Source organism: Chaetodon trifascialis, chromosome 23 (genome assembly GCF_039877785.1).
Source record: "Chaetodon trifascialis isolate fChaTrf1 chromosome 23, fChaTrf1.hap1, whole genome shotgun sequence".
NCBI lineage: Eukaryota > Metazoa > Chordata > Actinopteri > Chaetodontiformes > Chaetodontidae > Chaetodon > Chaetodon trifascialis.
This window is the reverse complement of record NC_092078.1, coordinates 3,610,139-3,638,129: the sequence shown is the minus strand read 5'-3', so window position 1 is coordinate 3,638,129 and position 27,991 is coordinate 3,610,139. Positions and strand designations below refer to the sequence as shown.

The window sequence follows — 27,991 nt, the reverse complement described above, 5'->3', positions numbered from 1 at the left end:
ACACACACACACACACACACACACACACACACACACACACACACACACACACACTGAACAGCTCACTTCTGCTCAGCACATGCCAGCTCCGGCTGGTGAGTCCTACATTTGGTGTGAATTTCCAGGCCATTAATTCGGGGAACATCACTTCTAAAGGAAACAGCTCGACATTTGTGGTTCCTCTTTCAAACGCTCTCCATTAAAGCCTCTATTAACCAGCCCACACTGCATAAATCACCGCTGAAAACGCTGCACGGACACATGACAACAGCATGCTCTCGTCTTTTATTTTGACGAACGCCCGCGATGCAGCGTGTACGTCAAAACACGGCAACAGATGACAAAAAAAAAAAAAAAAAATCATGTTGAGAAAACAAAGACGTAAACATTCATTCTCAAACTGTCTGATAGACGAGATTTGATGTTTATCTGCAGTGGATTTGAGGGTTTTGATCATGTGACAGCGAGCTTAGTTTGGTGAAAAGTGTTGTCTCGTACATTCATTTGGGAATCAAACCTTGTGGTTGAAGTGACCTTTAAAACGATTAAAATTTAAAAATGTGCAGCTTGCTAAGGATGCGAGGTGCAGCAGGTTTTTCAAAGTAAAAGCCCAGCAACAAAAAAGCACAAATGACACTTGTTCAAAAAGAACCAGTGAGGGATTTAATGCTTTTACTTGCTACAATTCTGACAAAAAACAACAAAAAACAAACAAAAAACTTCACTCAAGATCCACTTTTTCCTCAAGCTTTCCACCAAATCTTACAGTGTTCTGTCAGCTCTATCATCACTATTAAAAATGGGCTTTAAAAAAAGGAATTTGGCCCTGAACACATGCATCTTTCAGACTATTGGTGCAATCCCAAATTCAAAAAGTCATTTTTTACACCTTCACATGCCACCACATGCGCGTCAGCTCCATCAGAGGATTTGAAGGTTTTGGTCACTTTTCAGCTTCATGTGCGGCGGTTGAAGCTGTGCAATGTGACTAATGTGCCACATCACAAACACTACAGCTGGAGGGATTAACAAGGCTTTTCTGTTTTCTAAACCTCTGCAGAGGTGGATATAATCAGAACTATTTATGCATTTTAATGACCTGTTGGTGATGCATTGACAAAGAACCACAAACTGTACATTTACAGACACCGTAGAGTACTTGGACAGCTTACAGCTGCATTTCAAGAGTAATTGTGGTATTTTTTAAACATATTTTGGGGTCCACGTGATGAAGAGGTACAAAATGTTTTGGATTTGGTCGAGTAAATCGCCTCAGCCTGCAGCCACCAAACAGGCAGTAATGGCTGCAACATAAGCCCTGAAGGCGAACGCGCCCGTCAAAGTACTAAAAGTGTTTGTTTTGGTCACTGACAGGATCAGATTGTTATTCCAAGTGCCTGACAACATCATGGAAAGGATCCCAACTGAAACTGACCTTTTTCTAAAGAGTAAGATCCTTTCTGTTTACCCAGAAACAGCCGTTGCGTCACTCTGTTCAAAGCCACCAGACTCCATTGAAAAAAACGGTAATTTTAGCTCAAAGAACTGAGGAGTTGCTGTTCTGCCTTTTGCTTCGACTGGTTAGTTTGTTTCACATCTGAACTACTGTGATCAAGTTGTCACACTTAGAATAACAACGAGAGGCTGTCTGTGGAGAAAACAAACACTTTCAGTGGGCGGATTTGGCCCCAAGGATTACTTTGCAGCCCGTTTCCAAATCCAAAACCTTTTATATCCATTACTCATCTCGACTCCAAAATATGTAAAAACAAGGCCCAGGTTTAAAGAGAATTACCATTTAAAGGCAACTACAACTACAACTACAGAGGATTATGTTTTCTTTATTTTTTAGCACATCATTCAGATGATTCCCAAGATTTCATCGACCAAATTGTAGAATTGTAAAGGATATATTTCCAGTCCTGCGTCTGTCGGTCTTCACGCAGCAGCCATGTTTGTTTACTGACCTGAAGTTGATTTCACTTCGGTCTCCGGCGGTGCCAGACCGGCTGCTTTTATCTGAAACCTCCTAAAAGTTCATGCAATCTGTTATTGTCTGTCCCTGGAAGGGAGAAACCTTTTCAACTTTCCCTGCATATTTTCCATTTAAAATTCCAAACTCCATCCAGATGTTTAATTTGCAGATTTCGCCCAGGGGTCGAAACAATGCGGCCGAGCGAATCAACTTCTACGGCGTGTAACCGCCTGTTTTCCAAACTTTTCCACACTGTTTGTTTGTAAACTTTCCAAGTTTCTCGAGACTTGGAAAATGCATTTCATGTACTTGCAGGACTTTCCGGGCCTGTGCAGAAACCCAGGGGTTTTTTACAAGCATAACGAGGCGTTTGGGGAACCTTGGCTTTTGTCTGTTTTAGAGCTTATCTGTCCTCAGAGGGCTGAAATCACAGCGGCACCGCGGTGGACGTGAAACCCGACACCTGACAGATCTGTTTTCCCGTTTAGTTTAAAAAAGTCCCCGGGCTGATAGGATGTACACAAACGCATCCTTTAATGCCAAAAGCTCCGGGTGCACTTACTGTAAAAAACCCACTGTAAGTCATTTTTACAGACACACACTGAACTCACCGCAAACTCTCTCATTCACACAAACACACATACCTTTTCCAAAAACACAAAAGGATTAAAAACAGTGAACATACAGTAACCACATGACCCCCCCGCCCCCCCTTATTAAACTGTTTTCCCCTGGAAACACTCAGCTAATGTTTTCCAAAAGCCTCACTCGCTCTCTTTTTCCTGCCTTCATCCCTCCCTCGTTCGCTCCGTGCCTCAGGGCCGAAGGGGTCTGCTCCATATTGTCTTCATTAAAGCCACAGAGCATCAACCTGGTTTGGAAACATGGAGTATGTGTGTGTGTGTGTGTGTGTGTGTGTGTGTGTGTGTGTGTGTGTGTGTGTGTGTGTGTGTGTGTGTGTGTGTGTGTGGAGGAGGAGGAGGAGGAGGCTGCTGCTGACTCCTAAACCACATTCTTTAAATTCCCTGTAAACAAGAGAAAGAGAGAGAAATGAGAGGGGTGAGCACACAGACACAGACACACACACAAACAGGCGCAAACACACACACACACACACACACACACGGAGGAGGAGGAGGAGGAGGGAAAAAGTCAAATTCATCACATTAAGTTAGATACAGAACGAGGTTAAATACATGTTAGACAACAGGAGAAACCAAACCAAAGATGGAAACGCACACACACACACACACACACACACACACACACACACACACACACACACACACACACACACACACACACACACACCATTGAAAATGCAAAATAACATCTGGCCGCATGGCTCCTGAGGAAATACAAGCATGCAAAGAGGGGAATCGATATGGAAATAACGCTCAACAACACGGCGAGTTCATTTGCATGAGGGCACAGATTGGCCTCCGTTTCTGACACACAGACACAGACACAGACACAGACACACACACACACACACACACACACACACACACACACACACACACACACACACACACACAAGTGGATGAGTAATTGCTCTGACACATGTAGCTGCCGCGCTGACGCAGTGAGGGAGGATGTCCTGTTTGTCGGCCATTGTGGAGCTGTCATGTTGTGCCTGCAGTGACGGCGGCGGCTTCATCGCGGAGCGCGCTGGACAGACTCCACTGTTGGTGAAGACGTCCTCGTGTTTGTCCTCTGGATGCTGATGACTGTATCTTAGAGAAACCCGTGTTCACTGGCCTGTTTGGGAGGCTTCAGGCTGTGTTCAGACCACCAGAAGCATAACAACACGCCGCCTCCTCATTCATCTTAACAAGGTCGCTGTGCTGGCAACATGATGCCCACCCCCCCCTCCGCGAAGAAAGAAACAGAGGGTCAAACCTCAACCTGGTCAAATCATGCCACTGCGTCGTCACCCAGCTGTGCACAGTCCAATCGTGCTGTTTACCCACAGCTGTCAGCATGAAAAGAGGAAATGATGCTAACTTTGCACAGTGGTGAGCTCTGTGCAGCGTCTGAGTTACGCTTCAGGTTTCTGACCCTTTGTTGTCCAACATGCCCCCCACAGCCCTGTCAGATGGGCTGTAATACCCTGTCTTTGCACAGTGGATCAGTGGTGCTCTATCTGTGAATCATATACAGTTATCCTGTAAACAATTTGCCGTCCTGCAGCTCAGATCTGCATGTCAGACCGTAGCTGTTTTTGCTTTTGCAGGGCTCCTGCCTTCTTCTGACTCCCCACCCGGCACCTAGCATCATGGATATTTCTTTAAAAATGCATGTTTAAGATGTTTTTTCAGCTAAAATGTGTTATGCATAATGCAAACTGCTTTAAAGAATAACTAAAAAAACGTGTGTGTGACAGTTAGTATGAAGTTAGCACTGATGTTAGCTGTGAACGTAGCAACGTAGCTTGTGCACAGTTTAGGCTATTTGTCGTGATTCATGCTAAAGCTCCTCCACGACCTGAACCAAGCTCCCGTGTCTTGCTCGCCAGTGAAGGGGGTTAGCGCCAAAGTTAGCAACAACTTCAGCCCAGGCTCATTCAGGGTGCGTTTTGATTTTTTCATTAGCTTTTTGTCGTATTTTTGCTAATTCCTTTTCTTGCGCTCTCAAAGGCAGCACTCAGAGTGTTAAAACTGACTCTGTTACTGGAAAACTGAGGTGTGTTTGTACTAAAGAAGAGCATCAAGCTAATTTCGTATATGTGGAAGTCCTCACCGCTTTCCTCAAAATGATCTTCCCTGACCACCGCCCTCTGTCCCACACTGATGCAGACCCTACCATTTTACATTTAATGACCGTTTTCAGGCCAAAACTTTCCCGTCTGGACTTTCCACTGCGACATGCAGGGAATCCTATTAGCCTTGTTTTGTTTGGTTTTTGTTGAGACTGTCAACTCAGCACAATCGTTCCTTCTTTGGGTCGAGACTTTCCCTTTCCACCTCACAAATTCAGGCAACAATTACTGTGAAATTACAGCGACAAAAGCAGTTATAGCTGCGAGTGAGTCACGCTGGTTTCTGACTTCACACGTGAACTTTAAAGGCCGTGTGAGGTAACTGAGGACAGATAGCTGCTGACGGGGTTTCTGGGGCAACACTTGCAAACAATGCAGAAACCCTCCACTGTGGCAAGGGGGAAAGTTTCAAAAATCACGACGTGTGCTAAAAACAGGAAAACTGCATTAGAAAAGAGGAAGAGCGGTCACAAGCAGACCCTCGGCAGCACCGACGGAGCGACAGCTGACGGGGTAAAAACTACAAAACTGATCACAAGCTCAGTTCTCATCTGACCAAAGCGAGTTAACACGTCGCAGTGGTCTTTGGAGGCTCGTGATGGGCATTTTTAATTATTTTCCTGTGTTTTATGGACTGAAAGATTAATTGAAGAGCTGCAGATTGTCTCCTCCTGCGTCCCCCGTCCAGCCATCAGTCCTCTCTCCCTCCATCCCGCTGCTTCTCTTCACTTTCCAGATGTAGACGGTAAATTGACGAGCGTCCAACGGGGCCTCTGATATTTACTACCTGCTAACGTTGATCCATCACAGCATCTGTGGGTGGGTATCGCGCTGCACGTGTGTGTGCGTGTGTGTCTTAGGTGGTATTCTGCATGTGTACATATGTCTTCTCTGAACGTTTGTGTGTATTTTTCTGAGAATGTGTATTCATGTCAGCACAGGGGAGGATTAACGACTGAGAGTATCTGGATGTAAAGATGCTGCAATATTTCCATGCTGACACACACACACACACACACACACACACACACACACACACACACACACGCACAGATAAGATACCACCACCGTCACACTGATGAAGCCAAACACACACACGCAGCCTCTGGGGAAATCACGCTGCCGGAGTCTCGTAAACACAGAGTTGTGATACGCAGTCAGACAGCTGCTGCCGCCTCTGACAGTCACCTAATAAAAATCACATTTTAATTAATGTGCCCGCTTAACAAGCCGCCGTGTGTTTGTTTGAGAGGGAAACAACAGGAAAGCCCGAGTTTCCCCCAGATAGGAATGCTCGAAAGCACACAAAAGCACGCTGAGGCTTATATTCCTGCTTTGTCTGAATGTTTTTGACGCCTGTCACAGTGTTTGTCGTTTGTTTCTGCCACAGGCATTAAGAGGAAGCTGTCGCGCCGCTTCTGTCACTTCAGAAACACGAGCTGACTGAGTATTAAAGGCTCTTTATTGACTTTCTAGTCACGTTGGCGACGTTAGCATCACTGTGCATCCAACACTTTGGTCCAAAGTCCCAAAAATTTATCCAATTATCCAATGAAAATTTCTAAGGTAACCTGATAGCGTTAGCATGCTAAAACTGCTACTACTATGCTACACTAACATACTCAACGTTATCATAAAGAGTACCGTGCTAAAAGTAGCATCCTGTCCATCATGCTGACCGTTGAAACAACAACGCGCAGTGAGCACGTACAGCGCTCAGCGTTAAAGCTCTGGGACATACCACATGCTTCAGGAAAATGGATTTTTGGGGATTACCACTTTAAGACTTAAATCTTTACAGTCCATTCGTGCCAGCAGACGGCAGATGCGGGCACGCAAACATACATGCGAGCTCACATGGCTCAGTTTCTCGGGGAAACCAATGTTTATAAGCAGCACAGCACTTCCAAACCAGAGGAACACTTATCCACCCCGATGATGTCATGTGGATGTGTTCGTCTGGAGGTGTGTGTGTGTCGGTTACAGCCGATCCTTACTCGTGTGTGTGTGCATTCGTTGAGCGTGCAGGCCTCTCTTTAATCAAACGACCAAACGACGCATATTTAAAATTATAACGGCTCACTTCTCGAGTTTGGGCTTTTTGACGACATGTTGTGTGCTGACAAGCTGAACATTTAGCAAAAACGAGAAGAGAGAGAGAGAGAGATGTAAGAGGAAAGAAGGCAGGGATGAAGACGTAAAACAGATCTGACAGGTTGAAATCAGGACCAAAACCTCAATGGAAGGAAGAAGTGGATGCAGACAACCTCCCCGACACACGAGAGACGGTCAGGGGAGCCATGATCTTTGTCCAACAGCAAGAACACGCTCTCCAGGAAAATATATCAGGAGGGTTAGGCTAACAAGTCTCCTCTACAAAAATCCAACACATCCCAGCAGAAACTGAAAATTCAGTCAATTTACACCCCTCAGAGTTAAGAGCTGAATCAGCTCTGACAGAGCAAAGGCGGAGGACGAGGCGTCCAACAGGAGAGACAGATGGGACGCAGCAGCCAAACGCACATTCTCCCAGCTTCTCTCCATCCCTGGCTCGCCTGCGTTTCATTTCTCTCTCTTTCATTCCCTCCGTCCATCCAGTCGTCCCCTCCGTCGCCCCTAATAAAAGCCGTATGACTGGAAACCAGCGATGCTTTCAGCCCCTCCGGCTGTGATGACTTGATGCGAGCCAACAGGCCGAGTGAATTTCGGCAAATAAACTCCCGTTCCCTTGATTTGACGCGACCTGGAGTGTTTCAGAGCGCAGAGCTTAGTGCTGTTTGGACAAGTCGCTGCTGCGTCCAACAGCGAGTTTGTTGTCTGCCACAGTGAGACGATCTGATCTGTCCAAACGCACCAAGTCTTAGCTGCTAATTGGTACCACGTCCGCTCTTAACGGGGATAAAATCTGAGAACGCGTATTTTCCCCCTCGTTTTGGCTCTCCATTCACGAAACAAGTCAGCTCGTCAAACAGCAGATCCAGCTGAGCCATATAAAAATGATTATCAGCCTCTTGTGGACATGGCTGAGTGCTTCCTCAGCGCACCAAAAAGCGAACTTTCTGTCACTTCCAGCTCTCCCAGCGATCACTCATTGGTTTCAGCGTAGCTCATTACGTAACACAGTTGCTGCTCTGCAAAGGCAGAGATCTGATAGGAGGGTTTGAGGGATTGATGGGTGTTAAAAACAGCAGGTGCAAAGACCAAAACTTCACTCCAACAGCTACAGTTAGCCCCGGCGCTAATGAACAGAAGCTTTACAGTGTTGACGAGAATTTGACTGCTGGAGTGTTTTTGTAGTCCGAGCTCATTCGCGCAGGAGCAGCTAAGGTATAAATGTATATTAGCATTAGCACATTAGCTGTAGCTAGCTAGCCAGCAGCACATCGACTGTGTGTGTGCGTAGAGTGTGTGTGTGTGTGTGTGTTTTCCTCTCGGCCTTGTACGTTGAGCTGTAATGCCGAATTGCACCACAGGGTTTTGCCTTTTTCCATTTTGGTGCTACAAACTTGGAACGAGCTGGAGCACATTATGCTAATGTGTGGATGCTGTGCTGCAGAGACGTGGCTTCGTATGGTCATCAAATCCCCAAATCAATCAGTCACAGAGAGACGAAGGGTCACAGAAATGAGCTCAAACCTGCAGCAGAGTCAACTTGTCCAGTCACAGTCTACACCTGATGGAAGCTAATTTAAAGTAAAGAAGAAGAAGTTTAGCAGCATTTCTGTCACCACTTTTGGCGCTTAAATGCTAAATGTGAGCAGAACCCATTAGAGATACAGAGAGTTAATCAAAGAACGACCTCTTCTTCCTCAACGACGACAGCTGTGGTGCTTTTGAGCAAGGCACTTGATTCCCAGTTACTGTGGAAAAGGTGGTTAAAATGTCGAATAAAAGGAGCTGCAGAGTTTTAAGTCTTTCAAGTCAATGCTAGTTGTAAATTTTGAGGTTTGCAGGCTTAACATGAAGATGAAAAAAAGTCATGAAACATAGATCTTACATTCTTCAGCCTAACTTTTCAACATGAGACACGGCGACGTGGCCAGATTGTGGCCATATTTCCTTCCTCCCATTAGCCGCAGTGTTTTAGCACCTTTCATCCAATCAGACGCTCTCTCACACGCAGAAACGCTGCGTCAAATCCAACATTTCACTGACGGAGGGAAAGGAAGGAGGATTTCCTGTTGGTCTGTGGTTCACACCTCAACACGCTGATCTTCTCCATTTATGAGACATCGAATGATCAAACTCAGACTCTGAAAAACCGGCTATATAAAGCAAAATGTTCGGAAAATGAACTCCGCTCATAGACGTACCCCTCGCTCGTTCCTGACCTCACCTCCTTACAATAACTCTCCCGCCGCTCAACTCTTCGCCTACGTTTCACCCCGCCGGAGGATTTCTCCTGGGTGTTGCGGGCTGTCAGCGCCGAGACCAAAAGCCCGGCTTCGGGTTTAACCACACGGCTACACACACTCACAGATTAATGTACAAACACACATGTAGAGGAGCGTATAGAAAGAGGAAGATGCAGAGAGGAGAAAACACCACATGTATCAAGACCCAGACTCTGATGGACGGGGTTGTGGATAAAAGAGTGGGGTCAGCAGCACTGTATATTCACACACACACACACACACACACACACACACACACACACACACACACACACACACACACACAAAGGGATGCTAAGAGCTATGGTGGGGGGGGGGGGGAAGAACAAGTCATACTTTCATCCCACACAGAGACGTATAGAAACAAGAGCAGACACATGAAACCACACATAAAAAGAGCCTCGCAGAGACAAAAGGGCTTTAGGTGATTGAGGGTTCAGAAGACACACAAACACACGGCCGCCTCCTCATCCTCACCCACACAAGCAGACGCACCTGCGCACCCACACACACACACCTTTGATGGTGCTGATGACCTGGTCCAGGTGTTTGGTGTCGTTGCGGTCTGGCCGACAGCTTGGGCTTATCTCCAGCGAGTAGTCGGGTCCGTACTCTGTGAAAAACTAACACAACAACCAGCGTGTCAAACGTCTGCTTTCATGGGTTTTAAAATGATGTTTGTGCTCTTGTTTTCTTCTTCGCAGTCACACTTTCATCCATCACATCTGCACGAGGTCGCTGCAGCAGAGCGCCAGAGTGCACTCGCTCCTCTTTGTCTCTTCTTTAAAGAATGCAGCTGCTATGCTGCTGGAAAATTTCGGCCCCGTTTGGACTTTGAAGAGCTGGATGTTGAAACTGACTGGTGATGAATATTTACGCAGGCTTTCAGGGATCATTTAAAAAAAAAAATGAAAGAAATTCAAAGCAGTGGAAAACATCAAAGACACTGTTGCACCATCAACTATCTTCTCTTTCTTTCTGGCAGAAATAGATCATAGATCATTGATTTTTTCCTTGTATTAGGGATTACATAAATGTATTAAAAGTAGCAGTACTATAAAAATTAGCAAAGAAAGCAGTTTTAGTAGTTTTCTCCCCTTCTTGACTAAAACAGTGTCCAAAAATGACAACAAGACAAACTCCACCACCATGCTAGCAGCTCTGTGAGGCTGAGCTTTGCCATGGCGGTGCTTTGAGCTAAATGCTAACAATGATGATGCTAACATGCAGCTCTGTGAGGCTGAGCTTCGCATTAGCAGTGCATTGAGCTAAATGCTAACAATGACGATGCTAACATGCAGCTGTGTACGGCTGAGCTGCGCATTAGCAGTGCTTTGAGCTAAATGCTAACAATAATGATGCTAACATGCAGCTCTGTGAGGCTGAGCGTCGCCATAGCAGTGCTTTGAGCTAAATGCTAACAATGACGATGCTAACATGTAGCTCTGTGACGCTGAGCGTCACCATAGCAGTGCATTGAGCTAAATGCTAACGATGACGATGCTAAAATGCAGCTCTGTGAGGCTGACCTTTGCATTAGCTGTGCTTTGAGCTAAATCCTAATAATAATGATGCTAACATGCAGCTCTGTGAGGCTGAGCGTCGCCATAGCGGTGCTTTGAGTTAAATGCTAACAGTGATGATGCTACCATGCTGATGTTTAGCAGGTACAGTGTTTAGCATGTTAGCATGCTAACAATTGCTAAGCAGTAATAAACACAAAGTACAGTGCAGGTGGGAGCATCATTAATTATGCAGGTCCATAATTCATTGGACAAGTTGTAATTTTGACCTGACGATGGCGCTAGATGCAAAGTCTGGGATCACATTTCTAAAACAATTCATCCTGATACAGACGTAAACATTTGTGCCAAATCTCACGGCAGTCCACCCAATAGCTGTGGTGATATTTCACAAATGAAACCACAAATGTGAACCTCGTGGTGGAGCTTGAGGAAAAGTCGGAGCTTCACCAAAGTCGCTGGGAAGCGTCCTCTGGGCGTCCTGTGTATCTGGACAGCATTTCACAGAAATCTGTCCAGTGTTTGTTGAGATGTTTCAGTCTGGACCGTCAGACATGGCCATCCCCCAAGCCGGGATGAAACAACAACAAAAACCCCCCCTCAGAGCTCTCACATGGACACATGTTCCTTATTTTCTGATCTCAGTGTGTTGTCTCCGAGCTGCATTAACACAACAAATGCATGAGACGAGTCTTGTTCATGTACAGAAAGAAAATGTAACACAGAGCCCAGACGAGGAACCACAAATCAGTCAAACGTCCAGCGGACAGCCTGGGCCTCAACAACATGAAGAATCAAAGAAAGAGAGCCTGAGATTTCAGCAAATACCGAAGTCTCCTGGCATTTCACACAGAGTCGGAGCAGCTCCATGAAACAAAACCGGCCAAAAGACAAAAAAACAGGTGGAAATCCAGAGAGCGGGTTCAACCAGAAGTTAAAACCAGAGCACGTCAGTTGAAAAAACATATTTCCAGGGAATCTGTCGGGCCGTGACTCAGTGCCATGAGAGCAAAACAAACTCGGAGGCCAGATCTGACCACAAGTGCGTCAGTCCACTCGCAGACTGTTGTGAAAGCCTTGGCCTCCGAAGACTCAGCAGAACACCGAGCGGGCCGAAGGCTGCTCGTACGTACAGCGCATACCCAAAGCCTGTCTTTAAAAAGTACGAAGCGGTCCACGGCCGCTCGCGACATTATGTGCTTTTGCTTTATAGTCTGTTTCTGTTTGCATCTGCAATCCTGAACTTTGACCTCGTGTCAGGTCCTGCAGCGCTCTGCAAAACCAGCCGCTGATGTGACGCTCGGATTGCACGCGCCCCACAAGCGCGTCGGGCCGCTCCTTTGAGTCGGCGCAAGCATCCCATAATGATTTCTCCAATGATGCCACGGCCACTCTGAAGGCGGGGACGCGTTGTTTTGGATTGAAGCTCTTTAGTGGATTAGATGGACGTCATTAGAGAGGACTTCAGACAGCCTGTTGGCAACACACACGCACGCACGCACGCGCACACACACACACACACACACACACACACACACACACACAAAGACAGAGACAGAGTAGTCTTTGTCTTTCAAGTACACAAAAGTATACTCCTACTACATTTTGGCAGAGCTGTGTGTGTGTGTGTGTGTGTGTGTGTGTGTGTGTGTGTGTGTGTGTGTGTGTGTGTGTGTGTGTGTGTGTGTGTGTGTGTGTGTGTGTGTGAGTCACAGAGGGGGAATGCAGGCTAGTTTAGTGACGGCAGATTAATGTAAGTATGTGTATATTTATGCATATACATATATGTGTGTGTATATATGCATATAAAGGTAAGGCCCTGTGTGTGTGTGTGTGTGTGTGTGTGTGTGTGTGTGTGTGTGTGTGTGTGTGTGTGTGTGTTTGTCTGTTTCCAATTAGCTCCGATGAGTTTCTGTGTCTTACCTCCGGTCTCAACATGAGAGCAGCAGACACACACACAGACACACAGACACACACACACACACACACAGATACACACACAGACACACACACACAGTATTCCCATGAACCCAGTGCTCTGTCTCCCGCTGTCCAGCAACACAAAAACACACACAGGAATCGCACACACAGCCTCCCGCTGCCTGCTTGTTTAGCTTGGACGAAGGGCGAAGAGAGAGGGAGGAAGCGAGGACGAGAGAGCTGCGGACGCACTGAACCAAACACTCGTCTCGATATAAAACCTCCAGAATATTCCTAATGTTTCTTGGACGAGCAGGGCGACAGAAAAGCGCTGAGATGGAGGAGGTGATAGAAGAGAGGCTTTGGTTCAGTGACGCAGCGAATCTACGTCACCTGGACGAGGTCAAGGGACAGAAAACACCCGCTGACCGGCGCCGTCCTTAACATGGACCCTCTGCCCATCACTCACTGGGACGACCTTGTTTGTGTGAGAAGCAGGCCTTCATGCAGAGAACATGTGTGTGTGTGTGTGTGTGTGTGTGTGTGTGTGTGTGTGTGTGTGTAAATCTAAATAAAAGCAGTGACAATAATGATGATTATATCGCTATACTTAGTGCATGTGCATTTATTAGTGTGCGTTTAAGCTGAAAGACAGTTTGTGTGCATTAGCCCATCTGTTGACAGCAGTGTGTGTGTGTGTGTGTGTGTGTGTGTGTGTGTGTGTGTGTGTGTGTGTGTGTGTGTGTGTGTGAGAGAGAGAGAGAGAGAGTGTTTGTTTTCACAGCCATCAGCAGGATCTCCAGCTATGAAGGATGCCGAGCCGCACGGCCGAGGGGGGAAACATTCGGGGAAAAACACAAATGGAGCGTCTGCTATCACGCTGCTATCTAATAAATGTTTTCAGCGAGGAAGGGGAAAGCGGCCCGATGCCCAGATCACAGTCACACACTGCACGTACACCCCCCTCCCTGCCCCCCCCATCCTCCACACTCACTCATCAATCCGTCTCTTTTAGATGCATCTGTCAGTTCTCCTTTTAAGGCATGGTGCCCTGCAAAGAGCGTTTTTTTAAGCAGTGGGAGAGCTAAACGTGAAGAAATGCTGGACGCAGAGGAGTCCACGCTCAGCTGATCAGAGCAGAAGACGATGTCTGTGCAGTGCATGTATGGAGCTCAACAAAACGTATTATCTTTGACATTTACTGCTCTATCATAAAGGTCGTTCAGGGTACAGTTCGGTAACTATGAAACGGATGAAGGCTCATATTCAATATTCCTATGTGTGATAAAATGAATTGTTGCTGATTTATGCTATAAAAATGTTGGAATAATACATTAAATTTGCTGTAAACACTGAACAATGGTGACGTGTGCAGACGCAGCGCGATGCATCCACACATCCACATAAAGGTTAATTTCACTTTTCTTCACCAAATGGCCTGTTCCTTAAAATCAGGAAAGACCTCATTTGCATTTTTCCAGAACAATAAAAACTCTGTGAAAGTACAATAAAACATAAATCTTATGTACAACCATGATCCAGTTAGTGTATCAGGTCAAACTGTGGAGATAAGGCATCTCCAGCTAGGTTTCCACCCAAATGTGGCAAAAATTTTGACCAAATTTTGAGAAATTTGTCAAAAGAAAATGCTAATTATGGTGCATGTCAGGATTTGGTGCATGTCCAGTCGGGTGCCTCTGGGTTCATGCAAACATTTGTCTGATAGGACAGTGAACGATGGCGCGGTCTTCGAGGATGAAACCTGCCCATGAACTTGAAACACAAACATTGAGAAGACAACTGCAACAAAGACGTGACTCCCTGAAGGAAACCCGACAGGAAACAAACTGTTTCAGCTGCATCCCAACGTCGAGCGCCCGCTGAGCCGACCCTGATTCAGCCTAATGATCCACAGCAGAGACATCAGATGACGAAAGACGTATGAGAGACGCGCTGAAGTGGAATAATCAGCGTCTCGCGGCACATTTTTCTATGTCACACTGTAAACAGACACATTCCCCTTTGGGAACGCGCACACATTCTACTCCGCTGACGTTTCCGGTGATTGAGCCCGTGACTCTGGGAGCCGACACATCCCTGACGGCGGCGAGGGGCAGGGCAGGAAGTGGCTGCAGACAGGAAAAGAGGAAGGAGGAAGTAAAGAGGCAGGACGCTTCCCCGCTGCCAATCTGGGACCAGAGATGTCCTCCCTTCCTGTGTGGCTCTGAGTTGCGTTCTACCCGTTGGTTAATATCCATCAGCATTACAGCAACATCTGGCCACACAGACTTTTTCCACAAGCCCTCAATGTCATAATCCATAATCGTCTAATTGACTTGGACGGATGGATGGAAAGCTCTCATTAATGAGCTGCAGCTTACCCAGAAACACGTTCATTGCTTCCTTATGCAAGACAATGGACACGTAACGCCACAGAAGCATGTTTTAGATCGACTACTGCTCGCTGTTAAAGTTCAGGATCCATGAAATGAAGGCTGAGTGGCTAACAGCGTGTCATAAAATCCAGAATGTGCAAACCAAGCTAGTCCAGGTGCCAGTTTCTGTTTGAGCATATTTTTAGCACGAGCAGCGTGCGCTTCGCCGGCCGGCGCTGGAGACAGGAAGGAGAGGAGCGACGGAACGAGGGGAAGGTACAGTGTGAGACGAAGGATACGAGCTGGGTTCACACCAGCGACAGGCGAGCACATGGCGAGGCGGCAGGGCAGACGCAGGAAGTTTGGATGTGTGGTTTGTTTTTTATGGGAGGAACTGAGCTGCTGGGAAACAGAATGAGCGGAGAGGAGGGCTTCAGGGTGGGCAGGCTGAATTAGAGAGGAAACCCGGCCATCATCTGTACGTTTGAGCACGCAAACATTCACGTTAGCATCACTATGAATAAGCTAGGCTAACATGCTAACATTTGGCACAGAACATTTTGAGTGTTTTCTTATAAAAACATCAGATTCTCAGATGCTAATAATAACATATGTCGTGTTAGCATGTTAAGCTAAGTCTTAGCATGTAGCATCTTAGCTTGTTAGCTTCTGTCCCACCATCAGCTGCTAGCACAGCTAAAAAAATAAGTCAATAAATAAATCAGAAAACTTCCTTCAATTAAGTTTTAAATATGTTTTCACAGAGTTTGATCTTCGATGAAGACGAATTTGTTTGAGCATCCAATGTGTTGAAAGGAAAAGCAAGCATCAAATTTGGGCAAAACGTAGCGCCATAAACACGAGCATGTCAGAGAGTGTCTGTCTAATCTTGATTTAACTTAACTTCAACTTAATGAAAACCTTGTTTTTGCTGACCTGCAGCGGTTTAACTTGTCACTTTGCTGCAGTGACGCCGCCACTGCTGGTATTTGTATCCAGATATAGTATATGTGTACTTATACTGTCTCAGGATAATTAATTAATGACATATATTATCATACTGTTCATTGTTTTAGTGGATTACATGGTATTATTCTGACATATAATACACTTTGCTGTACTACTAGGCCTGAGACGATGTTGCATATTAGCTGCCTTGCATTTTGAATTGCTCTTGCATAGTTTTATTTAAATTTAATACTTAATTTTCTTTATATATCTGTAACAGCTGAATCTCCCCTCTTGAGATGAATAAAGTTTTAACACTGGTGGACAAATTTATCATTATCATCGTCGAATCACGCCTCACATCTCAAGGCTGTTAACTGCCATCAAACTGTGACTTTCAGAGGTTATTCCAGATAAACCTCACAGCACATAACAGCGCAGCTACTCCCCCGGCATGTTTTTCCACCTTTTAGGCAATCTCATCCAAAGCGTATCTGACATTTGAGCCAATGAAACGACACAGAAAGCTAACGCTGAGCCACCAGCTGCTAAGAAGGTCAAACGCTACAGAGAAATGTTCTCAGAGAAGTTAGAACAAGTAAGCTGAAGGACATTTCTTCAGAAACAGAAAAGCCAATCCCCGTGCCCGTCCAATCAGCACCGCTAACTAACCTTTGACCTCTGTGGTTATTCTTAGCGCGCCCCGCGCCGCTGCCTGCGATTCACACGCAGATCGACTCCGCCGCTATCACACAATGGAGGTCAATCAGGATCAGCTGAGCGCTAATAGACAATACGAGTCAACAGGGAGGGTTAATGACGACAAAAGGCACTTTTACTTGTGTTTTTCTAAGATACGGCGGGATAATAAGTGTGACAGAAGCAGGCTATTGTGTGGGTTATCTGCAGGGTAATATTTTGTCTGGTAATCAGTGAATATTACAGCACTATTGTTGATGTGACTGGCCAACTCTGACTAATGTTTGTGTTTTTTAGACTACTATTTTTAATCATCAGTGTACGGTCTGTACACCCTCGCCCTCTTGAACACTGAGGAAAAAAATCCTGAAAAATAAACACGTTCAGCAAAATATTTAAAGCAGAAATCAAACAGACCTATTTGTTTGGATGGATTTCAGTGAGATTTGAGCAGAAAAAACAAACCAGATGTGTTTTAAGTGGCTGTTGTTGGATCATTTGTTGCTCCGGTTTCACAAATTTTGTTAATCAAGGACAAATTTGAGGATCTTTTCCTCGGTGAAAACACCTTTTCTTAGTGCAGCTTCCCGTCTGAGGAACAGCCGTTTCCTCCGCGCTGACGGCAATTTATCATACAATGAAACAAAAATGTCATAAAACAGGCCCGTGCATTATCTGACTGTAATAAATGTGTGCATTCATGCGTTTTTTTCTACAGTAGACACACACACACACACACAAACACACGCACACACACAGAGAAAAGGGGTACAAAGGTGGTTTTTGTTCCCCGTGTCGCTGGAACTTCAGCTTTGCTTGGTCATCATGGATAAATGCCCCTCTTATCGAGCACAACGGGCGAGGACAGAGCCAAGAACCCCCACACACACACACTTTCACACACACACACACACACACACACACACACACACACATCTGTGTAAAGCTGTGTAGTGACTTCGTTGGGAAAATGATGAATATTACCTCCGAAATGGGAAAAAGAAGCCTTTAAGCACTTTTAAGTTAAGAAAAGCCATTAGGCTGTTTGTTTGGGATCTTCTGGATTACGGGGATAAGTGTGTGTGTGTGTGTGTTTGTGTGTGCATGTGTGTGCATGTGTGCGTGTGTCCTCTCGTCTTCATCATCTGCAGCAGCTGCCCGCACTGATAGTTGCTTTGTTTTCAGTGAGTGCTTCTTAATGAGGTCAAAGGCTATTTAGGGCCAATGGATGCCGACGAGGAGAAACAAGAGGCACCTTCATCACGGTCAGCACACACACACACACACACACACACACACACACACACACACACACACACACACACACACACACACACACACACACACACAGCTATTCATTACATTTGACCAAGACAAGGTCCAAAAATCAGTTGCTGGAGAAAGAGACTCTTTGTGTGTGTGTGTGTGTGTGTGTGTGTGTGTGTGTGTGTGTGTGTGTGTGTGTGTGTGTGTGTGAGAGAGAGACGGGTCCACTGCTTTCTATTTAGAGCGATTGAACATATTTGATTAAGCACTCAGGCTAATGAGAAAAGCAGCGTTAAGCGGCCTGGCGTCCGTCGCTCCCTCCACACGGCGGTGAATCCGCAGAGCGTTCGCACTCACGTCTCGCCGGACGCGTTTGTTTACATCCGCACGACGGCCGAAGCGACGGCCAATCACCAGATTGAGCTCCACTTCGAGCACATGATTCGCGGTGACGTGATTTCTGCAATAAGCACATGTTGTGTTTCATAATCCTGTTAGCGCCGGCCTCCAGGAAACCTCTTCACGTCGTAAACCGGCGGCGGAGAAACGAACGCGATGATCTGATTTATTGGCGGTGTCATGGAAGCCATTTGCGGCGGGAGTTTCTGGTTCAAACACAACACCAAAAACACTGACAGCAACCAGACTGTAACTCATACTGCTTACAGTAATTCAGAGCGCTGACAGCTGATGGAGTCATGCTTTTCCCTGCAGCTGCTTCAAAGCTTGGAGGGCGTTTATGTGCACATTCACTTCATCTGCAAACAAACAAATCACTGCGATGCGTTCAAATGTGTCATTTTTATTACGACTGAGTCTCTCGGTTCAAAGCTCTCGTATCGAAGCTGACGATAACAAGTTTTATAATGTGAGATTTTAAGCATGTAAGTTTGCATTAGATCATCGTTAAAGAGTTGATTTAATGGAAGGGGGTTTAAGATGGAGCTCAGACTTTGCAGGAGGGTCCGGGGACATTTTTAAGTTAAACGCATCACACTGGTGCAGAGCTCAGAGGCTGAACCAACGCAGGGCTTTGAACTTCAGCATAAACACGCTGGCTGCAGTGACGTTCTTTCTCTACATCTCCTTTTTATCTCTGTCTGTGGCATCTTAAGGCCCCGGTGTGGGATCGACAAAGTCTTATCTTATCTTATCTTATCTTATCTTAGGAAGGCTGACTGACGGGGAGCGACAGTGCTGAAGCAACAGTGCGAAACACAACCTCAGAGAGCTTTAACGCTATTACTTTACACTGAAATCAAGTTTACTTGGTTGCCTTTTGCTCTTGAACGCATCTCACGGCCTTCTTCGGTGAATGAAACCTGCTCAGGTGTCATCAAATGACGCCCATGAAACGTGATGGAAAGATCTGGAAAAAGCTGGTAAGCGAACCTTCAGCTGGGACCATTGAACGCCTCATCGTTCTCTCCTGTAACAGTAATTTATTCCCACAAACACTGAACCAAATCACGTCCCTGATCAGGACCAGCAGGGAGGACACGGCGGTGACGCTTTGTGTCTTTAAAACAAACACAGAACCAATCGCTGACTCTCGACTCCTCGCTCTTTCAATGACGCCGTTGCCACACGGCACATGAAAATTCTCCTTCATGCCAAGCGAGATGGAAATAGAGGAGGCAGTGTTGGACGATGCGGACTGAGAGGAATTGTCATCACCGGCCGCCTTCTTCCTCACACACATCGTCTGAGTCACCTGAAGACAAACCCCTTTATTGAGAGGCGGGCGGCCATCTTTGATTAGACGGAGTGACTCAGCAGACGGTGAACACAAGGGGCGTGTGTTTGTGCTCTTCATGTGTGCGTGTTGGCCTGTGATTTTCAGCGCAATGAATGAGCGCGTTTGTGTGGATGTGTGTGTGACCGCGGCGATCAGGGACGAGTGTGTGTGTCGTCGTACCTCGTGGTCTGGTATCTCAGAGGAAAGCGTCTTTCCCAGCACGGACGCCGTCAGGTAGGTCCAACAGCGAGCCGTGTTGGCCAGGTTATAACCGCCTGGCGGGACAGAGTGACACAGACAGACATAAAGACAGAGCTCAAGAGACGGACACTGTGTGATCACATGCACGTGGACATGGACTGAAGCTAAGAGGACGACGAGAAAGTATGTGGGACAGAGAGGGAGGGAGAGAGAGGAAGAGAGGTGGGTTTGTAGTGGAGTAAAATGGCCTCATTGTGTTGCATAAGTAGTAGCTATCATCTGGCCGAGGGGTCTGGAACATAGCACGGTGTGTGCGTGTGTGTGCGTGTGTGTGCGTGCGTGTGTGCAGAGATTCAAAGCAAACGCAAACACACAAAAACATTGAACATGACCCTTCATTAAACTGTGTACGCTGAGCACACATGCTCGCAGAGGAGGACGCGCACACACTACGCGTGAGCGCACAAAGCATCGGCCAGAATAACACACACACACACACACACACACACACACACACACACACACACACACACACACACACACACACACACACACACACACACACACACACACACACACACACACACACACACACACACACACACGGCGTACCTCCTCCCAGCAGCAGCGTTGGTAGCTGCCACCCCAAGACGTACTGCAGACACTTGCCCACCCCCACGGGGGTCATGTTGAAGGAGCACATGGGGTCGCCCGCCATGGTGTCGGCGCCCAGCTGCATCACCAGCGCCTCCGGGTTGAAATGCGCCCGCACCTCCTGCATCACACTGCAGAACGAGACAGCTTTAAGCATCAGGGCCAATCAGGAGCCAGCGTTTTCATTCCACGTTTTAATGTGTCATTTTTCCAGAGTTTATGTTTGCTTGATTGACAGGTGCCTCAGCCAATCACACTCAGCCTGAGATGATCGCACAGTCCAACCAGGACGACCAGCGCTGCTCTATGGATGAGCCTGACCTTTGGTCTCTGGGTGGGACGCGGTCAGGCGAGGGGGGTGTGTGTGTGTGTGTGTGTGTGTGTGTGTGTGTGTGTGTGTGTGTGTGTATGTACCTGGTAAAGATCTGGTAGTATCTGTCATCCTTGATGCCGTCCTCCAGCGGGACGTTCACGGCGTACCAGCGGCCTTTACCCAGGCCGGTGTCGCACAGGTCGCCCGTACCTACGCGCACACACGCACACGCTCATCTTACACTGCCTCACAACACGAGTTATCACATCAAAACACTTTTTTTTTTTTCACGCAAACACAACCTGGAAAGAATCCAGGAGAGAACTTGTGCAGAGAGACGGTCATGACTTTGGAGGTGAAGCTGAAGGCGTCTTCCACACCTGCAGCGAGAGGAGAAAAAACTGACTGAAGTGAACTTTCAAACCACAGCGTGCGTGCGTGCGTGCGTGCGTGCGTGCGTGCGTGCGTGCGTGCGTGCGTGCGTACCGTCTCCATGATGCAGGTCCACGTCCACGTACAGGACTCTCTCGTATTTCTCCCTCAGCCTGAGGATTCCCAGCACGGCGTCGTTCACATAACAGAAACCGGACGCCTCGTCCCTGTGAGACGGCGAGAGGGGCAAACAAAACAGGAAGGTTTGACAGTCCCACCTTTGCCTGGAGCGCCCCCATCGGGCCAATTGGCAGAGCTGATGAAGTCAGCGGTCTCTAATGTTCCACCATCCGCTCTGACATTATAACTTAAATCATGACATCAGTTATTACAGAGGAACTGGCAGAACTTCCTGTATCTGTGAGGCCGTGTGGGCGACAGGTGGGCTTACTTCTTGGCATGGTGCCACCCCCCCGCCCAGTTGATGGCCACGTCACACTTCTGGTTCAGCAGACACTGGGCCGCTGTCAGGGTGGCGCCCCCTACTGCTGCCGCATAGTCATATATCCCCTCCACCACCGGGCAGTCGTACCCTGGAGAAAGAGAAGCCCAGAACATGAACAAGGAGCAAAATAATAATAAAAGCACTAAACAGCATTAAATATGCTGTGATTTACTGTCAGCACTCAATGGAAATGATGAAAGTAAATGTCATTTATTAGTAAAAAGCTGCACTTCAGCATGAAAGAGCAGGGATGTCAATCTTTAGACAAAGAGATGCCGCATTATCAATGAAAATACATCTATTCCTTGTTCATTTTTCCTCTGATTGAAGCTGATTCACCCCCTCATAGACGACTTTAAGGAAAACTGGAGGGCTGTGGGGGGGGGGGAGGGGGAGAAGACACAAGAAGGACAAATGAGACAAATAAAGGGAAGGGAGGGAGAGAAGTGAGGGCAGCGAGTGGACGTGATTGATGGCGAACGGCGTGAAATAAATCGGACAGAAGGAAGACAGAGACGCGTCTTCATCCTGGAGAAGGTGGAGCAGTTTGTGAGACGGAAGGATGAGCCGGAGAGAGACGCGCAGAAGACAAAAGGAGGAAGCGGTACAGCAATGAGTCGAGGACATGAAGAGGAGCAAAGACGGATGAGGGCGAATGAATGAACAGAGAGCGAACGAGTCAGGGATGTGAAAACAGGGAGGCCGAGCTTGACGATTAGTCTAAAGTTAGAAATGCAAACTTCGCTGAAGGATGGACTCGGGGTCGGCTCAGCCAAGACAAACAAACCACGGCGGGATCTTTCTGACTGCGTCCCGCCCGGTGCAGGTCCAGCTTAGATTAATGTATTCCCATCTCTCCCAACATACACAAACAATGTGATCCAGATATTATTTTAATCTAGAGCATTGGGAAAGAAAAGTACCACCCTTTAAAACAAACTAAAACGACAGATCAGTGGACTCACAGCCTCGACCTGCACTGTGCCCTCTATCGAAGCTTGTATAATACTGCCCTCTGGGGGTGGCACACAAACACTGCACACCTTCCACTTCCACACTATGCTGCAATGAACTGGGCCAGACGCCAGACTGGTGAAAAGTTACTCTCGGCCTTCCTCACCCAGGCCGTAGTCGGCTGACTGGGGGTCATCGTTGTCTCCGTCCTGGCTGATCTTGCAAAGGTGCTCCAGGTAAGAGTCTGTGTGGAACTTGGCCATTTCCTCTATGGTGGCCAGCTGAGGTTTGACAGTGCTGGAGAGAAAGGGAAAAAGAATACCGTCAAATAAAATACTGTGTGTGAATGAAACCAACCAGCGCACCACTACAGATGATTCATGGGAGACCAACCGAGGCCCTCTTGGATCAAAAAGCATAAATAAATGCTGCCACACAGTCAGCAGTAGAAGAAAATACCAAGTGTAGAAAATCTAAATGAGCAGAATAAATACTGCACTGAGGGCGGACAGTGAAGGTGTCATGAGAAGCTCAATCACTTAATGAAAGTGAACTGGAAAAACGTACTCTGTGAGTGGCAAGTACACAGACATGTACTACTTATTATCAACAGTATTCGTATAAACTGTATATATTGTGCATATACATAGATTTCTCTAGTGCAATGCAGCATGTCACTAGTTTTTCCTACTAAGAATACTGCCGATGGTACCTTTATGGTGTATTTTTAGAATCTGTACATAATGTGCTTACACATAGTTGTTTTTCAGCTCTGCATCCTGCACACGTTGTTTACCTTGTTTACCCTTTAGTGCCACTGTTTTTGCTTTTCCGTCACACCTGCTGGCTGTAAAGACTTCATTTCAAAGATCTTATCTTATCTTAGAGCAGTGAAAGGTACAACACCTGTTCGTTGCGTCTCTACGTTCTAAAGTCTGCATTTAAATGTCGCACGTACCTGCGCGTGTACGCGCGCGCGCGTCGTGGGTGTGCGCGTGCGCGTGATATCGCGGCGCACCAAAACGCGACTTTAGAACGTAGAGACATCAAAGGCAGTCAGTCTATAAGAGTCAGGATCAGGTCTCACAGCACAGAGCGCTGAACGATCGAGACCAGTACGCATCAAAGGCAACGTCAGAGGCACTAGCTCGTGAGATACCTGAATCTAAGACAACGTTAGAGGCACTAGCTCGTGAGATACCTGAATCTAAGACAACGTTAGAGGCACTAGCTCGTGAGATACCTGAATCTAAGACAACGTTAGAGGCACTAGCTCGTGAGATACCTGAATCTAAGACAACATCAGAGGCACTAGCTCGTGAGATTTCTGAACGCAATCGTATAAAGACAGAAGACATGGAGAACATTTCCGAGGTCAGCATGGTGGAGCCTTTTAGATCCAGGTCTCCTGAGATTCCTCCAGCGTCCGCTGGGGAGCCCACACCCAAGGAGGGACAGGTGTTGCAGTTCCCCGTCACCCCCCCAGCCCCTGACGGAGAGACCACACCTGAGGAGGAGGGACAGGAGCTCCAACACCCCGTCACCCCCCCAGCCCCCGCTGGAGAGACCACACCTGAGGAGGAGGGACAGGAGCTCCAACACCCCGTCACCCCCCCAGCCCCCGCTGGAGAGACCATACCTGAGGAGGAGGGACAGGAGCTCCAACACCCCGTCACCCCCCCAGCCCCCGCTGGAGAGACCACACCTGAGGAGGAGGGACAGGAGCTCAGGCTCTTCGTCACCCTGCTGACAGCCAGAGTGTTGGTCAAGTGCAGCGCTTTCGAGGAACGCAGCCACGAGGAGTGGACCACGCACATCAAGAGACTCCGAGACGAGACGATGGCGGGTCTGTCCGACATCACAGACTTCGTCTGTCCCGATCTCAAGACCACCAGGAAGCTGTGCAAGACTGTGATCAAAGAGCTGAAGAAGAAGTTCGGCAGCAGGCGGCAGCTGGAGGCTCTTATCAAACTAGAGGATCCAGCTGTGGACGCGACCGTCGTCCAGACTCTGCAGGACTGCATCCGGGAATTCAGTTCGAGGCCAGCGGTGGAAGGAGCCACCAACGTTTGGTGGAAACTTGTCTTGAAACACGTGGTCAGATTCACACTGTTTTCTCTATGTCTGATGGCTACGTCAGTCGTACTGTGCCTTCTGTAGAGTCTGACTACCTGAGACAAGACAAGTGGGGGGGGGGGGGGGGGGGACAGGGGACAGACGGGACTGCACAGAGACGCAGTGCTCAACACTGTGTCCTCTCAAGAGTCACTGCAACAAGACTCCTGAGGCTGTGCGGCCCCTCCCGCTGTCATGCTGGGTTTTCTCCGGGTGCTCCGGTTTCTCCCAGACTTTAATTGGCAAAATAAATTAGTGAAATTGATTTTTGATGTTTCAGGAACTTCTTACATTTATGATACTGATACAACTATGTTTCCGCAGGTTACATTCATACAACAGCTTTAATATCAGTGCTCAGCTGATTTAATGGTTAACACAGATGATGTGTTCTTCTCCAGGCGAGGTGAGGTTTTACAGACTTGTGTCTGGTTTTAATGCATGTTTTATGTGCGCAGTCATTCACCAGGATGCAGCAGATATTCTTAAATGCTGTGCTTTCATATTCCTTCTCAAAACAAGTTTACCAAGCAGGTTTAATGTCTGTGTTTACTCATCTTTTGACTGACAAGGTTTTTGATTGCTGCAATCAAACATTTGAAGTGTGTCAGCAATAAAATACACTGGAACAAGGTATTTAATACAATGATCTCAAAATCAAAAGAGTATAGAAAATAGAAGAAAATTCTTACTGTATATCAACAAATGATTTCAAGTGGTGATAAGTAATGTTATATTTGTTATATATAATTATGGATATTTAATTTAAAATAGTTATTTTATTCAACTTGAACTTCAGAAAAAGGAACAGTTTATGTGAACTAATGATTTTGATTAAAGTGTGAACTGAATTTTGACCACTGAACTACTGAGACCAGTACGAATCAGAGACAATGTTAGAGGCACAAACACGCGAGGTTTCTGAATCACAGACATTACGAGACATTTCTGAGGTCACCATGGTCGAGCCTTTTACATCCGCGTCTCCTGAGACCCCTCCAGCCTCTGCTGGGGGATCCACACCCGAGGAGGAGGGACAGGAGCTCGGGCTCTTCGTCACCCTGCTGACGTCCAGAGTGTTGGTCAAGTGCAGCGCTTTCGAGGAACGCAGCCATGAGGAGTGGACCACGCACATCAAGAGACTCCGAGACGAGACGATGGAGGGTCTGTCCCACATCACAGACTTCGTCTGTCCCGATCTCAAGACCACCAGGAAGCTGTGCAAGACTGTGATCAAAGGGCTGAGGAAGAAGTTCGGCAGCAGGCGGCAGCTGGAGGCTCTTATCAAACTAGAGGATCCAGCTGTGGACGCGACCGTCGTCCAGACTCTGCAGGACTGCATCCGGGATTTCAATGCGAGGCCAGCGGAGGAGGAAACCTCCTTTGGGTTAGAGTTAGGCTAACTCCAGCATCATGTCATGGAGCTCTGTGTTGATGCCCACGTTTGTTTTTGCGCTCCTGTTATCAGTGCTAATATCTGCTCACATTAACCACTTATCTGGAGCTCGCGCTGTATATGACAGGGTTTGAATGTACCGCAGCAGAGCAGCTAGCTTAACACACTGAAGCCATTTCTCTCTGATTCAAACACACTTTGTTATCTCCGTGCAGGTCAGAAACAAACACTGCTGTCTGACAACACTCACCTCATGTGTTCGAGGAGTCCGTAGGCTTCTATCAGCGAGTGGACCATACTCGCCTGGAAGTGAAGACGGTAGAAACCATGAAATAAAGACGCAGTAAGGCAAAGTTGACGAGTAAAGACGTGCTAGCTATCTTTGACCGACGCTGCTCATTCAACGCGACTCACCCGGTTTGGCACTTTGGATAACGAGTCGCAGGTCTCGATGTAGTCCGGGCTGTAGACATACGCCACTCTCCGTTTACCGCAGCTGTCATCATCACTGTCTCCTGTGCGACTCATTTACGACAGATGAAATGTGGATAATTTGACGGAGAATGTCGCTAAAACAATTTCCCAGCGAAGAGATGCGAGCGGCGTCTCCTTCTCTATTTCGGTGCCACACCGTCAACATTCCCCCCGTTACAGCCGGTTAACCGCTTGCTCTTCACCACACGGTTAGCGGGAAGACGCCGGTGATAAAATCTAACAAATATACACACTGTTGGATTATTTAATCTAATTTAATATAAGGAGATTTCGACGACTTTGAGCACAGGAAGACAGGGAACTGCGCGGTTACAAACATCGAAGCGAAAGTTCCGCGCGCGGATGTTTGATTTACGCTGGAACGTACGTAGAGCGCAAAGCATTGTGGGACAATCTGTAGTCTTCTTGCCTTTCTCTGAAGTAGCTACCGTTTCAAAAGAGTTTGAAACGACGTTATATGTTAATTGGGACCCGACATCCGAAAGTAATACATTTCCAGTCAACGCATAACTTTTATGTTCAATTTTGTGAGTGGATTCTACCGCATATCACTTTTTTCACCATATTCACCACAAAATTGCCCCAAACAGAATGTATTCGGGGTAATAATCCGAAAAACTGGAATGAAAGTACACTTCTTGGGGAATAATTTACAAGTAACGGCAATTCACCACAAAACTACACCAGTAATGAGCAAAGGAAAGAGAGGGGCTTCTGTCCAGGACAGCTGCTGTTAATGGAAAAATCCACAGCAGCCTCATATAGAAAGGAGAATCCATGCCTTTCGCTAGAGGGCATTCAAACAGCTGACTTACACCAACCACAATTCACTCACTGAGGCACAATGCCAAAAATCAAACACCATTATTTTATCTATCACTGGTATGACTCCGGATGATGCGCTGATACAGTCAATTTGCTTTATGGGGTGGTGCACAGCTGTTTTCTGCTGTTTTTCCTGAGTCAGTTTGCTTCCTGGTTGAATTTGACAGCAGCTGAGTCAGAGACTTTTCAATTACTTCTGCTGTTCAAGTGTTTCTACACAGCGGTTTTATGAACTTTTACTGGATAACTGTTAAGAAAGTAGATATACTTCCACCGTGTGATAGTAAACTCTGCCATTGCTCTGCCATAGTGTGCAAACTCCGTACTGTGGGTTACACAAGTGTCAAGTTGTGGACGACGAAAACAAAATTTCCGGTCAAATCTTTCAAAATAAAATATTTATTAACAGTTCAGCACTGATGCCAAATACTACCGTAAGAGATATAAGTGCAGTTTAAAAATAAATTATATCAATAAAAGTGTAGTAAATTAAAATTCAACTGTGATTCTTATTAGTAAATTATCATTCTTGATACTGACACTTTTTCGACTGTCAGTTAAA

General features: G+C 46.8%; 1 protein-coding gene across 1 annotated transcript; it reads right to left on the bottom strand.

Annotated features, from left to right (window-relative positions):
- Positions 1-642: 642 nt before the first annotated feature.
- hdac8 (histone deacetylase 8) lies at positions 643-26,747 on the bottom strand. The gene is made up of 11 exons (XM_070993762.1): positions 26,524-26,747; positions 26,360-26,412; positions 22,765-22,895; positions 21,591-21,732; positions 21,254-21,366; positions 21,070-21,147; positions 20,869-20,977; positions 20,413-20,585; positions 19,780-19,874; positions 9,648-9,753; positions 643-3,000 (listed from the first exon to the last, which is right to left on the bottom strand). The coding sequence occupies exons 1-11, from the start codon at positions 26,635-26,637 to the stop codon at positions 2,978-2,980; spliced, it is 1,137 nt and encodes a 378-aa protein (XP_070849863.1). The 5' UTR covers positions 26,638-26,747; the 3' UTR covers positions 643-2,977.
- Positions 26,748-27,991: the final 1,244 nt, after the last annotated feature.